This window comes from Hippopotamus amphibius, chromosome 6, assembly GCF_030028045.1.
Source record: "Hippopotamus amphibius kiboko isolate mHipAmp2 chromosome 6, mHipAmp2.hap2, whole genome shotgun sequence".
NCBI lineage: Eukaryota > Metazoa > Chordata > Mammalia > Artiodactyla > Hippopotamidae > Hippopotamus > Hippopotamus amphibius.
Window position 1 is genome coordinate 51,443,817 of NC_080191.1, and position 15,193 is coordinate 51,459,009.

A 15,193-nucleotide genomic window follows, 5' to 3' on the forward strand; every position below is an offset into this window, starting at 1 on the left:
ATTGGTTCATATTTCTTTCTATGGATTAAACTGTAAAGTTGTAATCACCTGTGTGTTATGCCCTTGTTTATGGATGATTAATTTCAACATAGGAGGCTGCACATGTTCTTTTGTTAAAGAAAATTGGTAATAGTAAATCTTCCAAATATGGTGTTTATTGACTACATAGTATTTAACAGACTGCTGCTCAGGATAGTGAGTAGGATGTATGTATCACTCCCTAACACTTAACATGTTATACATTTTTCTGAAGTCCTTCAAGCAAGAGTAAAAATTATCGTGTTCCCAGTAATACTTTGTGCAGGATAAGTATATCTATGTTTAAGTCCAGTATAGGGATTTAGCATGAGCGCCATTTAGTGACACACTGAGGGAATTCAACTTTATTACCTGTGTATTTCTAATATATTGGTTTCAGTCACCCCCTTTTTTTGGCTCTATTTGTCCATTTTAAAGTAACTTTTCAGTCTCAATTTAATATGCCATTCTTATAATGTATAACCTTACTAGTGTTCACTGAATTTTGTTTTCCATGTGATCTCAACTATATGTATTATAAATTATTTTTGGTATAAGCTTTTGACTTAATGTCAGCACATAAGCTGAAATTAACTTGGTCTCCTGGTATCAGTAAAAACTGAAGTCACTGTCATTTATTATGGTCCTTATCACATTAAAATAAAAGTTAATCTTTATAATAAAAGGGCGTGAAAAACAAGTCATGAATTTGATTTTAATCTAAGGTAATGTTTTAGTTTCATGATATGTGCACTTGCATTCCTGATAAGTTTTCCTGGGGTCTTTTTAACCTAATTCTAGAACTATAAGAATTTGTTTTCCTATATGTTTTGGTTTTTTTTTAAGTAATTCATTTGTTTATTTATTTATTAACTGCATTGGGTCTTCATTGTTATGCACAGGCTTTTCTCTAGTTACTATGAGTGGGGGCTACTCTTTGTTGTGGTGCGTGGGCTTCTCATTGTAGTGGCTTCTCTTGTTGTGGAGCACGGACTCTAGGCACAGTGGCTTCAGCAGATGTGGCATGTGGGCTCATTAGTTGTGACTAGTAGGCTCCAGAGTGCAGGCTCAGTATTTGTGGCACACGGGCTTAGTTGCTCTGCAGCATGTGGGATCTTCCCAGACCAGGGATCAAACCCATGTCCCCTGCATTGCCAGGGAAATTCTTAGCCATTGCACCACCAGGGACGTCCCTCCTGTATGTCTTTATAGCTTGTCTTCATTTTCAACTAAAAATTTTAGTTGAGTGGAGTATATTATGTAATAGATCAATTATCTATTGCTGCATATCAAAACATCCCAGAATTTAAGAGGCTGAAATAGCAGTTATTTTGTTTGCTTACTATTCTTTGGATCAGCAACTTGAGTTGGGTTCAGCAGGAGTGGTCTTCCCCTGTAGTGGCTTATGTACCATGCTCATCTGGTTGTTCATCTGGCTTGGGTGATACAGCTTGCCTTACTCACGTGTCTTTTGGTTGGTGCTGTGTATGGGCTGGGCCAGTGTCTCTAAAAGGTTATTCTGGGCTTCATCACGTGGCATCTCAGTTCTCAAACCATAAGGAAGAGAGAAGCCCCAATGTGAAGTGCTTTTCAAATTTCTGCTCGTGGCACAAGTGCTAATGTTCCATTGCCCAGTACAAGTCACATGATCAGTTCTAGCCTCAGCATCAGGGAGGACTACACAAGAGAGAGGAAACAGGGAGGAAGATGAGATCTTTTGGGGCCATCGCTGTAGTATTTTGCCGTATGTGATATTTGGTTCCTTGTTGAAACTTTCTATTTTCAGTAACTTTTACATGTTTTGATCTGAACTCTTTTTATGAAATGGCTATTCAGTGCCATTTGTTTCATGACTACTTTTACTGAAAAATATTAGATTTCTATCATGGATCGCTTTCTTAGATTCACTAAATAACAGTAAATCTCTATATATATGTATAGGTATATACGTACATATCAGATGTGGTACATAATATGTGTATGTAGCTTTTAATATGTGTATATAATTTTAAGTGTGCCAATATATGTTATTCCTTTTAAATAATATATAATAGTTTCATCATTTTAATTATTACATAAAAGCTTACTTAGTTATATATTCATTTAATTTTCAACAGAGAAGGCTAAGGTCCTTATTTTGTAAACAAGAAAATAAGGTCATGTGTATGTTTATATAACAAATTGAAAGGACACTGTTAATTATAGTAAGTAAAGTCTAGTTTGTGTTAACCACCAGTTTTACATTTTGGTAACTGACTGATTAAATTGCCCCAAATTTAGAATCTTGCAGTTCTTGGTAGGGCATGTTGATTGACTTGCCTTTTTTAGCAGTATGTTTTGGGGAACCACATTTTCTTATTGGCCTTTCCCTAAATCACTGGCATAGTATTATTTTATTTGATTGCAACATGGAATTTTGTTTTTCTCACTGTTCCTAATCCAACCTGTTCATTACCCATTAAAATTTGCTATTTAAGAAATTATCAAGTTAATTGTGATAAAAACTATTTGACTTTCTCCCTTCTCAATTGACTTAAATAATGATGGTAGTTATAGGACAGAGTGATTTTTAAATTTGGTGATGCATTGTACAAATACACTCCTATCATTTGTATTTTTTTAAAGTGTACAAGACTCATTTTAGGGACAATATTAATGATCTTCGTGCCAGATCAGTATGTAAACATTTTAAGTTTCTTCTTAAAAGGTTAAACATCAAATAGGATAAAGATTAGAATGTAAAAATGCTTAAAATTTCCCAGCATGTAAGTTGGTTTTATAGTTGACTGGGGAAAAAAATCTTATTGTGGTAGCTAATATTGAAAAAGTAAGTCTAGGTAAAAGTTCTAAATTTTTTTCTGAACGGTAAAGAATGTATCCTTCATTTTTTTAAATATTTGAGAAACAACTGCAGTATGGTTTTGCTATGATGGGAACAGAACATATTATAGGATATATCCAAAATCTCTGCCCTTAAGGAGATAAGTTCAGACTTTATAAACACATTATTTAAATAATTTTGTTAGTATTAAAATCAAAGATGGATCATGTAATTGTATTCATTAAGCCAGTAACTACTGCTTTTTGAAGAATAATGGAAAATTGCAAAATAGCAGATCAGGAAGCTGGATATTTCTGATTTTTTTTAATCAAACTGTTATTATTTTGGCTTATTTATTTTGAAATTATTTTTGAATTTTCAGAATGCTTGAGCTATATTCATGTTTCAGTTTAAGGCACATTTCAAATGACATAGTTGTTTTTATGATATTTACTGAATTGTTCATTTTGTAGCTGGCATGCTACTATTGTACTTTATTTTCTTCATGTCATTAAAATTTGCCTATAATTTCTGATTCGCAGAGTATCACTTAGTTTTTAATAATAATTAGTTAGCATTTATTGAGCACTCACCTGTATCAGGCCCCATTTTAAGCATCTGCCATGCTTTGTCTTATTTGATGCTCAGGTGAACACTGAGGTAGATGGGCTTTAGTGCTTAGAAACTGAGGCTCTGAGAGACTGAATGGTTTACCGAAGGTCACATGCTAGTGAGTGACAGAGCTCAAATTAATTCCACGCAGTTTAACTCCAGGGCTTGTGCCTATGTGTTAATCAGAGTCACAGTCTTGTTTTCATAATTCCTAAAGCCACAAATATCTGAAAACAAAAAATTTAAAAATAGCTTGATTTAGGTATTATTGACATACAATAAACTGCACATATTTAAAGTGTGCAGTTGATAAGTTTTGACACATATGTACACTCATGAAACGGTCACCACAATCAAGATAATGAACCTCCCCATCACCCCAAAATGTTTCCTTGTGGTAATCCCTCCCCTCTTCTGTTGCTGGCCTCTACCCCCACAGTTCCAGGCAACCACTGATTTATTTGCTTTCTGTTATAGTAGATTAGTTTGCATTCTTCTATTGGATATAAATTGTATGCGGAACCGTACAGTATGTCTTTTTTGTCTGGCTTTCCCTCATCTTAAGGATTTTGAGATTCATCGGTGTTGTTGCATGTATGGTTTGTTGTTATTTACTACTGAATAACTGAATATTCTAAGTATATAACACAATTTGTTCATCCATTTACCTGTTGAAGGACATTTGGGTTATTTCCAGTTTGTGGCTGTTACAAAGCTGCTATGAACATTTGTGTACAAGCCTTGTATAGCCATATGCTTTCCTTCTTTTGAGTAAATACCTAGGAACGGGATGGGTGGATCATATGGTGGGTGTATGTTTAACTTTTTAAGAAACCACCAGTGACTATAGGTAATAACACAGTGTTATATATTTGAACTTTGCTAAGAGAGTCAGTCTTAAATGTCCTCATCACAGGAAGAAAAAAATTCTTACTATAACTGTGGCTATGGCTGTTAACTAGACTTATTGTGGTGATCATTACATAATATATACATATGTTGAATTGTTACATTGTACAGCCCCAAACTAGTGTTATGTGACAATTATATCTCAAGTAAAAGAAACTGCTGAAAATTATACCTCAAAAATAATCAATGTATTTATGAAGTGCTACCACCATACTAGGTAATATATAAAATACTCATTATGTACCTTTCTAAAGTTTGGAAGATTCTGAATTCTGAAACCTATATGGCTCTAAAGTTTTCATAAAGGTACTGTGGACTTACTGCCTCATGAAGTAATAAGGTACTATAAGATTTTTTTTGATTCAGTAGTCATTTCTTTGTTAAATTTACATAAATTCTTTGGAAAGATAACATGCTATCATATAAAACACTCAACAGAAAATATAGATGATGAACCTTAAGTAATTATCTAAATGAATATTACCTCTAGGAAATAGTGAGACCATGAGTTGCATGTATTTATTTGAAGTGTTCATCTTGAAAATTCTCTGTAATGAAATTACATTAATGGAAATAGCAAATATTCTGTATGCTGGCTCTTGCCTTGTGACTGTCAGTTTGAGAGTTTAGCAGTGATTATCATCATGTGTTATTTGAAGGGCTATTCTATTAAAATTTTAAATAGTATATTTTGAGGGAGACAATAGGTAGTCTGAAAAACAGCATTATATGGTTTCATAACGTACTGTATTTACTAAAACTAAATTGTATAAAAAGGACAAGGTAGTTTCCATTCTTTACTTTGTAATCAACTGAGCTTATATAGAAAATGTTTGAAATTGTTGGAATGATTATAAAGTTTAATGCATGCATGTAAATTTTTATAACGTGTCAATGAAGGCCTTTTATATCATCAGGACATAGAAAGAGATAGTTTGAGTATATTCCAGTATCATCGTCTAAGCCTGAATACAGAGGATCTTTGCCTTTCCAGAGGCTTACAAGTTAGTGAGGAAAGTAGCCTCTCTTACAAGGCAAGTCTGATAGAGATACAAAAGTATTGGGATATCAGTTTGAATGACAGTAGTATTTTTTTCTAAGTACGTTTATTGAGACAGTAGTATTTTAACTAAATCTTGAACAGAATTAAAATATGAGCAGAAGGAGCGTTTTGCATAGAAGGAATAGTAAGCACGGGTACTGAGATGGATTAGTGTGTTTAATAACTTCTGAGAAATACAGTAGTACCTAGGGGTGATGTGAGTGTTAGACTCAGTTTGTGGCTTTAAAGGTTAAATTTGTGATGTGCCTGAAGTAACACAGTGGATGACATAGCCAGATCTGAAACACATACTAATGTCAAAACTCATCTTCTTTCTATCAAGTTATGCTATTTACTGTAAGTACTTATATTTGACATTAAAGTTGAATTAGCATAATTGAATATTAACTACAATGAGTTGATAAATCTGACGGTTGTATTTTTCCTGCTTTTCCTAAATTGTATATGTCATTATTAACCCTCTAATACAGTTAATAAAATTTACCAGATATTTTTCTGATTTCCTTTTTGGATATATTTTCTCTTGCAGGGTTACATTTTGCCATCTGCCTTTCCAGAGTAAGTGGCTCTATGTGGGCACTGAACGAGGTAATATACATATTGTCAATGTGGAGTCCTTCACACTCTCAGGCTACGTCATTATGTGGAATAAAGCCATTGAACTGTGAGTTTGAGCAAATATTCGGTGTCTGAAACTGTCAGTACCATATATGATGATAATATTATGTAATAGCTAGTTAGTAAATATAGAATTAAATTCTTGATATTAAATACAGATTTATTAGACTTTTGTAAGTATTGCCCCATTGGCATTGGCATTTTATAAATGTAAATGCTTTACATATATCTATGTAGCTATATATATGCATATTGTATATAAATATGTTCACATATATATAAACTATAGCACAAGTTTAGTAAAACAATTATTAGGTGAAAAGCATTTCAAATTTTTTCTGATGTATTATTTTCTAATTTTTCTTTCAAATGCTTGGTCATGCCCCTTAAATTGATTTCATGACCTGCTAATGAGTTGCCACCAGTGTTCAGAAAACACTGATCTAAACCACTGCTTGCTGTTTTAATAATCACCAAGTATAATGTAAATGTTTGCAGTGTAACATTGTAGAATTAATTTGACAGTTAATTTTCCTTAGCTTTGAAATGATACTGATTGCTTTTATTTAACAATAATTGACAACAAAAACTGATTGTGCCTATAGGACCCTAAGGCTAACTTTTCACTGTCTTAGAATCTTATCTCTTTCTCTAAGTTTTTTTTTAATATTATTTAGACATAAAAGTCAGAATTTAAGAATATTGGCAAGGTTCATTTTCAACATTTCTTCTTGTTTTTAAACAAATAGTTCTGTATTGTTGCATTCCACAGAATTTGACATAGAGATAAATTTGTGGCATATCTCCTAAGTAATGTGTTATTGCAGCTATAATGGTGTGTTAAGCTTGGCTTTCCTTTCTTTGACAGGAACATTGTTACATCTCAGTCCCTTGGTACAAGGTGTGGGTTTTCTAGGTCTGTTCTTTGAATTGATCACAGCATATAGCGGGGAGGCCTGGTGCAGGTGTCTGTGTAGTTTCACAAGTGGCTCTCATGAAGTGGACTGGTCTCTCAAATCTTAAGAGTTTATGAATAGGTTATTTCTGCTTCTCTACTCTGTAGGCATCAGTTCAGCTCAGTTTTTTTATCTTTGTGACTTCTTTTTCTTTGAGCAAATATTGGTGGCATTATTTTGTTGATTTTTTTAAAAAGCATAATGGAATTTTTCTTATTTTTGGTATGAGCTGTAGAACTAGATGAGTTGCCTCAGCTGGAGGCGAGATTTGAGTAAAGAAGGCAATATTTTAGATTCTGCTTTATTTTAAAATATTGCTTTGAGAATTCTACCATGAGAATAAATTATCTGTACTAAAATACAAAATTGAAGATTCTTTCCTATACAGAAAGTATACATAATTTTAAATTTTGCTGACTTATATCAATGTGAGTGAGCATCACTATTTTTTCTGATTCCTGTTTTGATCCATATTGAGAACTATACATCTGTTATTGATCACTTACTGAAATGTTTTCAACCTGTGTAAATATATTTTTATTTTCCATTCATTACTCTTATTGTAATGAATATGTAGTTGTATCGCAATTTTTAATTGAGAAAAAAAATCATAATTTTTTTTCTTTTAGGTCATCTAAATCTCACCCAGGGCCTGTCGTCCATATAAGTGATAATCCAATGGATGAAGGAAAGGTAGATTTTTTTTTTAAATGTATATAATTATTACTTAAATGCATGAATTTTGATATTTTTTAAATATGCAAACTATTCCAGAGCTACACTTACTCTGCAAAGTTGAGATTGTTAACAAAGATTATATACATATTGTATATAAATATGTTCTTATATATACTTAATATACATTTAATTTCTTACTTATGCATTATGAAGAACAAGTGAAAGAATTAAAATATATTCCTTTTAAAGAAGAAAACCCTGAAACAAGTAAAATTTAATAAATACAATGAAAGATTGTTAACTTGTTTTTGGCTTACTTAGACTAATCCTCCTGATCTTCTGGTAATCCTGTCAAAAACTATTTTGTTTTGGTTTTGAATTCTTTTTTACAGTAAGCAATGTTTATAGCACTTACCACAGTAACACCTTATGTTAGAGTTGTCTCTGTATCTCCCCTAAATTTTTCCTCATAAATAGCTTAGATCAATAGAGATGTTTAAAAAAATACTTAATTTTTTATACTCGAAACCAGTTTCGGGCAGTCATTATCTGCCTATGGTTAATTTAGGTTCATTAGTACACTGAAAAATAATAAAATTTTCTTTTCCATGAATCGCTAATTCCTAATTCAAACCGATCACTCAGTAGTTCTATTTAATGATATTTTGTTCTACTTATAAAATTTCATGAAAATTAGTCTGCATCAATACCAGGAAGTTAATCACTATCAGAAATCAGTGAAATGAAACTTCTGGATTTCATGAAGAAATTTACTCAGGTTTTTCCTTTTCTCAGTTAGTAGGAGTGGTGGAGCCTATATGTTGTGTTAACACTGTTTTCTTATTTGCCACTGGGAAAACAAAAGGATAGCTGTACTGTTTGGTGTTAGCTTATAATCATACAATTGTATGTTTTGAGAGAAACTACATGAAGCAAGTTACAGTAACTTATATCATCACTCTATTTATTTTTGGTATAGGATAATTGTTTAAAAGCCAGTCTTTTGGGTGGGACACCTGGTGGAAGAATTGAAAACTTCCCTTCCTTCTATGTTGAATCAGTCACTAAATCATTTCAGTCCTCCCATTGCAGTGTCTCTTTTCTATTCAGTCTCTTTATGACCACTGCAGTTGAAGGCATAAATATAAATTTATTTATTTATTTTTATTTATTGGCTGCATCGGGTCTTTCTTGCTGTGCACGGACTTTCTGTAGTTGCGGTGCAAGGGCTTCTCATTGCAGTGGCTTCTCTTGTTGCCATAGCTTCTCTTGTTACAGAGTACAGGTTCTGGGCGCGCAGGCTTCAGTAGTTGTGGCACAACATCATCCTCATTTTTTGAAACCTGGCATTATATTATCCTCCTTAGTTCCCAGAGTTTAATCTCTTTCAAACATTTTAAACTATTAGGGTGCTCGAATAGATTATATTATCTAATGTTTGATTTCTAATAGAAAAATCTGCTTTAACTGCACCAGTGACTCCTGTTTCCAAAGATCTCTGTGACATTGTGTCACTAAAGAAAGAGATAACATGATGAGGCATGTTCGTTCAAAGCTAACCTTATGGTGGATGCTACCACATTAAGCAAAGGTCCTGGCTAAGGAAGGTTAGGTGTTAGTATAAAATTACCTAATAGTAACAGTAATAACTACCATTTATTGAATTCTACTCTGTTGAGCACTCTGCTTTCCACTTTATGTACGGTATTTTATTTGATCCTCCCATCAGATTTTAAGTTAGCTATCTTTCCTGTTTTGTAGTTGATGAGGCAGAGACTTGGTCTGATTATATGTTCCAGAAGTACAAAGCTAAATGTTGGTGGAACTGGGATTTTGATTTCTCTAATTTCAACCGCAGAGTACTCTCCATTATGCTCATTTCCTCTGTAAGATGTAGATCAGTTATTGATGTAGAGAGCTGTATTCATTTTCATCCTAACGAATGCTTTTAAGAGAGAAAAATTCAAAGAAAACTAGTCAATAGTACTGTTAATAAGCTAGCATTTCTGTAAGTTATAAAAGATTCTAGTAAGAATAAGCATTGAAAGAATTTTCTTTTTTTTCCATTTTATTTATTTATTTATTATTTTTGGGGGGTACACCAAGTTCAATCATCTGTTTTTATACGCATATCCCTGTATTCCCTCCCTCCCTTGACTCCCCCCCACCCTCCCCGTCGCAGTCCTCTAAGGCGTCATCCATGCTCGAGTTGAACTCCCTTTGTTATACAGCAACTTCCCACTGGCTATCTGTTTTACAGTTGGTAGTATATATATGTCTATGCTACTCTCTCACTTCGTCTCAGCTTCGCTTTCACCCCCCGACCCCCAGACCTCAAGTTCTCCAGTCCATTCTCTGCATCTGCGTCCTTTTTCTTGTCTTGTCACTGAGTTCATCAGTACCATTTTTAGATTCCGTATATATGAGTTAGCATACACTATTTGTCTCTCTCTTTCTGACTTACTTCACTCTGTCTGACAGACTCTAGGTCTATCCACCTCATTACATATAGCTCCATCTCATCCCTTTTTATAGCTGAGTAATATTCCATTGTATATATATGCCACATCTTCTTTATCCATTCATTTGTTGATGGGCATTTCGGTTGCTTCCATGTCCTGGCTATTGTAAAGAGTACTGCAATAAACATTATGGTACATGTTTCTTTTCGGATTATGGTTTTCTCTGGGTATATGCCCAGGAGTGGGATTACTGGATCATATGATAGTTCTATTTTTAGTTTTTGAAGGAACTTCCAAACTGTTTTCTATAGTGGCTGTACCAACTTACATTCCCACCAACAGTGCAAGAGAGTTCCCTTTTCTCCACACCCTCTCCAACATTTGTTGTTTCCAGATTTTGTGATGATGGCCATTCTGAGGAGTGTGAGGTGATACCTCACTGTGGCTTTGACTTGCATTTCTCTGATGATTAGTGATGTTGAACATCTTTTCATGTGTTTGTTGGCCATCTGAGAATTTTCTTTTCTTTAATAAATTTATTCATTTATTTATTGGCTGCATTGGGTCTTCATTGCTGCATGAGCTTCTTATTATGGTGGCTTCTCATAACAGTGGCTTCTCTTGTTGAGCACGGGCTCTAGGCATGTGGGCTTCAGTAGTCGTAGCTCGCAGGTTCTAGAGCACAGGCTCAGTAGTTGTGGTGCACAGTCCTCGTTGCTCTGCAGCATGTGGGATCTTCCCAGACCAGGGATCAAACCTGTGTCTCCTGCATTCTTAACCACTGTGCCACCAGGGAAGTCCCAAAAGAATTTTATGTGTATAAGTACCATATCCTTCAGTTAGTTCTATTTTTTAATATTTAGAAGATTGTAGGGATTAAAGTTTAACTTGCTGGCACAGATTTCTAACATTCTTAGGAAGATAGAGCTGGCTAGAGAGGTTAAAGTTTACTTTAACCCTCTTATGTTATTAAGATCCAGATGGGTAAAATTATTTTTTTTAAGTTGCATAGCTACTAAGTGGCAGATCTAAGACTAGAGCTTAAGTTACTTGTGTCCTGAGCAATCCAGTATTGTTTACACTGCATATCAGTTCTTAAATTTTATATTTTTCTGTCTCTCCTTATTTCTGAGGTTCCTCTTTTATTTCCCCCATCAGAAAATGCCATATAAATGCCCAAGATATTTAGAAGGACTAGAAAAAGGAAGGACTAGAAATACCAGGTTTTGGGGGTTTTTTCCCAGAAGGAGTTTATGTTTCAGATCGTCAAGGAAAGAGAGTTTATGTTAGGAAAAGTAACTATACTTCCTCCCAAGGTGGAAAAATCTATTTTGTTTGTTTCAGTGACTGGGTCTTCCAAATGCCCCTGTGGTCTGAAGTCCACTAAGTTGCTATTTAGCTAAAATTACTAGCTCTACCCCCAAATTTGTTCATATCTCCAGATTACATGAACAATTATTTCATTCATGTATTTATTAAACAAATATTTATTGAATATCTATTGTGCATTAGGCAGTATATTAGATATTAGAGACATATAGATGAAAATGCATTTATTAGTGTGGGAAAAGGAACATCTCTGTCTGTCCAGAGGAATTGGGTAGGCTTACCCAGGGAAGCAACACTAAATTTAGACTTAAAAGTGAATAAAAAGGGAGGAGGTTTCAAGCAGGGGGAATACTGAGATTTGGAAAATGCTGGTACAGAATGTGGTAGCCAGTAGACAGTTTGTGAGGCAAGAACATGAATTTCATTCTGAAACTTACTCATTCTCAGCAAATGTGTTAAGTACCTACAACACATCAGGCTCTCTGTCTAATGTTAGAGGTATAGTAGTAAACAAGGTAAAACCAGTTCTTGCTTACATAGACCAGTGTTACAGTCTGCAAGAGAATTCAGATAAGGAAAAGGACATTGTTATTGTATAGTGACGCTTCAGGTTAAAAAATGTGCAGGTTGCTGTTGGAGCACATAGGAAGGGCATTGACTTACATTTGGTAGGTCAAGGAAGGCCTCCAGGAGGAAGTGATAGCTAAAATTACATGAAGGATTAGTAGGGTTAGTCAGGCAAAAAGGATGACATTTGAATGGAGTGGCCCAGTTAGGATGACAGCATGTGCAAAGGCGTAAAGGTAAGAGGGAGCATGACCTGAAAGATGTACTGGAATGTATTAAGAGGGATATGGAAAGGGATGAAGCTGGGGAGGTAAGCAGAGGTTAGACCATGATATATCTTGTAGGTCAGATTATTTCACTTTGGACTTGATCTAAAAATAATGGTAAGGGATTAAAAAGTTTTAAATAAAAGCATACTTACATGATCATATTTGCGTTTTGGAACTGTCACTAGCTACAATATAGAATGGGTTAAATAAGGAACAAGACTTGAGAGTCAGAGAGACTAGAGACTAGAGAACAGATCTTTGTGTCTTGAACCAAGAGAGAGGTTTTGGAGGTGGTGAAAGATAAATTAGAGAGAGTGTGTAATTTTTAAATTACTTGATGATTTTACCTGGTAGGGGAGAGACTAGAGTTAAGGATGACTCCAAGGTTTTTGCCTGAGCGACTTAATGAATATTTAAAAAAAAAAGAAAAGAAAAGAAAAAGAATGCTGAGAGAGACACTGCAATAGGGAATATCAGAAAAGGAAGGTAGGGAAGAAAATGAATTCAGTTTTGGACACATTTACTTTGAGGTTCTTGTGGAGTAATATGTGAACACGTGGCCACTGGAATCATAAGTCTAAATCTCATGAGAAAGGTCTAGGCTAGATATAGCTGGGAACTAATCAGTATATAGATGAGTAAATGAGATTGCCTGATAATGTGTTAAATTAGAAAAGTTTGTCAACTTTAAAGCACATGAAAATGTTAATTTTTATTAATAACTTAATTAATGAAAATGGACCCTCTGGACTTCAAAATGGTAGTTTCATTTTCAATTATCAGTTGTATGATATATGCTGAATCCCTAATGATCAAAGGCATATAAGTATGCAATGAAGTATTCCCATATGTCATCCATGTGATTAGTAATTAGCAGTGCACATGTTTAATTATATTATAATTTTGTATCTGAAGCATATGAATGGTAATAGTTACCTTTATTGTCAGCAAATAAATGTTTCATTTGATTAATGTCATTCCTAGGTAATGTGGCATTTTCTTTTATTACAGCTTTTGATTGGCTTTGAATCTGGAACAGTAGTGTTATGGGACCTCAAGTCAAAGAAAGCAGACTACAGATACACCTACGATGAGGTAATAACATTATTTTTGCTAATCAAAAGCTGTTGTCATTTCTCCAGTTCAGAATGGCTTCTCTGAGAATTTAATTGGTGATTGTTTTTTAGGCAACCATTTAAATTCAATAGTACACAAATTTTTGCATATATATGAAATAATATATTCACATAGCTCAAAAGATACCAAAAAAATCTCACACCTACTATCATTTGGCCATCCAGTTCCCTTCCCTCACATTCCATTGTTAATTTTTCATGTATTCTTCCAGAGGTATTTTCTGCATTTACAAACAAATTAATAAATGTATGCTATTTTTAAATTTTTTACAAGTGATAGTATACTGTAAATATTTATAGTTTGCTTGCTTTAGGATCCAAATAAAGATTGTAATTGATTGATTAAAAGAAAAAAAGGATGTCTTTTTTTGCCCTCAGATTTCCTATAAATTGGTTGGTTTATTTACTGAGGCATGATCAAGTTTAGCTTCATTTTTCATTTTTAGCAAGACTACTTCATAAATGATGCTGATGCTGTTCTATCAGGTTGAATATTAGTGTCTGTTTGTGGTATTAGCAGCCAGTGATGTTCTAGGCCTAAATCTGTTAGTGCATAGTTGTTGCAAAATAGGGAAGTTCTAATTTATAATTCCTTCTCTATCTGTTATCCGGGACACTTCAGTGGAGAGAAACTTATTGTCTACTCTTTTGGTTACCTAGTAGTGCAGTTCAGATAGGAAAGGCAGGATAAATGCTTGATTCTTTTTATTCCAGTATTTACTCTAAAGGGGTTGTTCTCTAGTAATCTTAATGATGCGCAATCTGTTCTTGTTTTGCGTTTCACTATGTACTCAGAGATTTAAACATATTTCATATGCTTCAATACACTGAAGTTATTATCCTTATTGATTTTCACATTGTCCCATCTTTGGTCAGTGACTCTCTTCCAGTTGTTTCCTGAGTCCTTTGATGATAATAGTCTTGGATAGCTTCCTTGCCATCTGTTATAACAAAGTATACCTATTAACCTTGTATATTTCCTGTCCCAAACTTAGAATATCATTTTCCATGAAACTGCCTTCTTTCAGTGTGAAATGGTATCTGGTGACCACAATTTTGGTACGAGGAGTGTTCACAATTTCCAGTTCAGTGAATAAATCTAGAAAATGTGTAAGTGGTTTTGTTTGTTTGTTTAATAAATTTATTTATTTATTTATTTTATTGGCTGTGTTGGGTCTTCGTTGATGCACACGGGCTTTCTCTAGTTGTTGTGAGTGGGGGCTACTCTTTGTTGTGGTGCGTGGGCTTCTCATTGCAGTGGCCTCTCTTGTGTAGAGCATGGGCTCTAGGTGAGTGGGCTTCAGTAGTTGTGGCACATGGTCTCAACAGTTGTGGCTCATGGGCTCTAGAGCACAGGCTCAATAGTTGTGGCACGTGGGCTTAGTTGCTCCGCGGCATGTGTTATCTTCCTGGGGCAGGGATCGAACCCATGTCCCCTGCATTGGCAGGTGGATTCGTACCCACTGCACCACCTAGGAAGTCCCTTTTTGTTTGTTTTTGAGAAGTGTGTCATGTGTTCATATTGATGCTTTCAGTTACTCAAACAGACTACATTGAGTGACTATTGCTGTACTTGAAATACTTTGTAACTGTCTGCATACTGTTTTTGTGAGCTTGACTGAAAGAATTTCCTTTGCTTTTATAGCGGTATACTTTTTCTACTTAAAACTTTTTAGTTAGTAAATATTCTGTGGTTCAACAATCAAGATCTTAACATTGTTTTAAAAGAATATTTTTAATAAAGAATTCTTGTCA

At 34.3% G+C, this 15,193-nt stretch overlaps 1 protein-coding gene across 6 annotated transcripts in view; it reads left to right on the forward strand.

The window, feature by feature from the left end:
• STXBP5 (syntaxin binding protein 5) overlaps nucleotides 1-15,193 on the forward strand; it is a 177,540-nt gene that overhangs the window by 51,044 nt on the left and 111,303 nt on the right. For all 6 annotated transcript variants that reach the window (XM_057738146.1, XM_057738148.1, XM_057738149.1 and 3 more), the window contains exons 5-7: nucleotides 5,953-6,087; nucleotides 7,627-7,690; nucleotides 13,314-13,397. In XM_057738146.1, coding sequence (XP_057594129.1) covers nucleotides 5,953-6,087; nucleotides 7,627-7,690; nucleotides 13,314-13,397 — 283 coding nt within the window. The remainder of the gene's footprint in view (nucleotides 1-5,952; nucleotides 6,088-7,626; nucleotides 7,691-13,313; nucleotides 13,398-15,193) is intronic.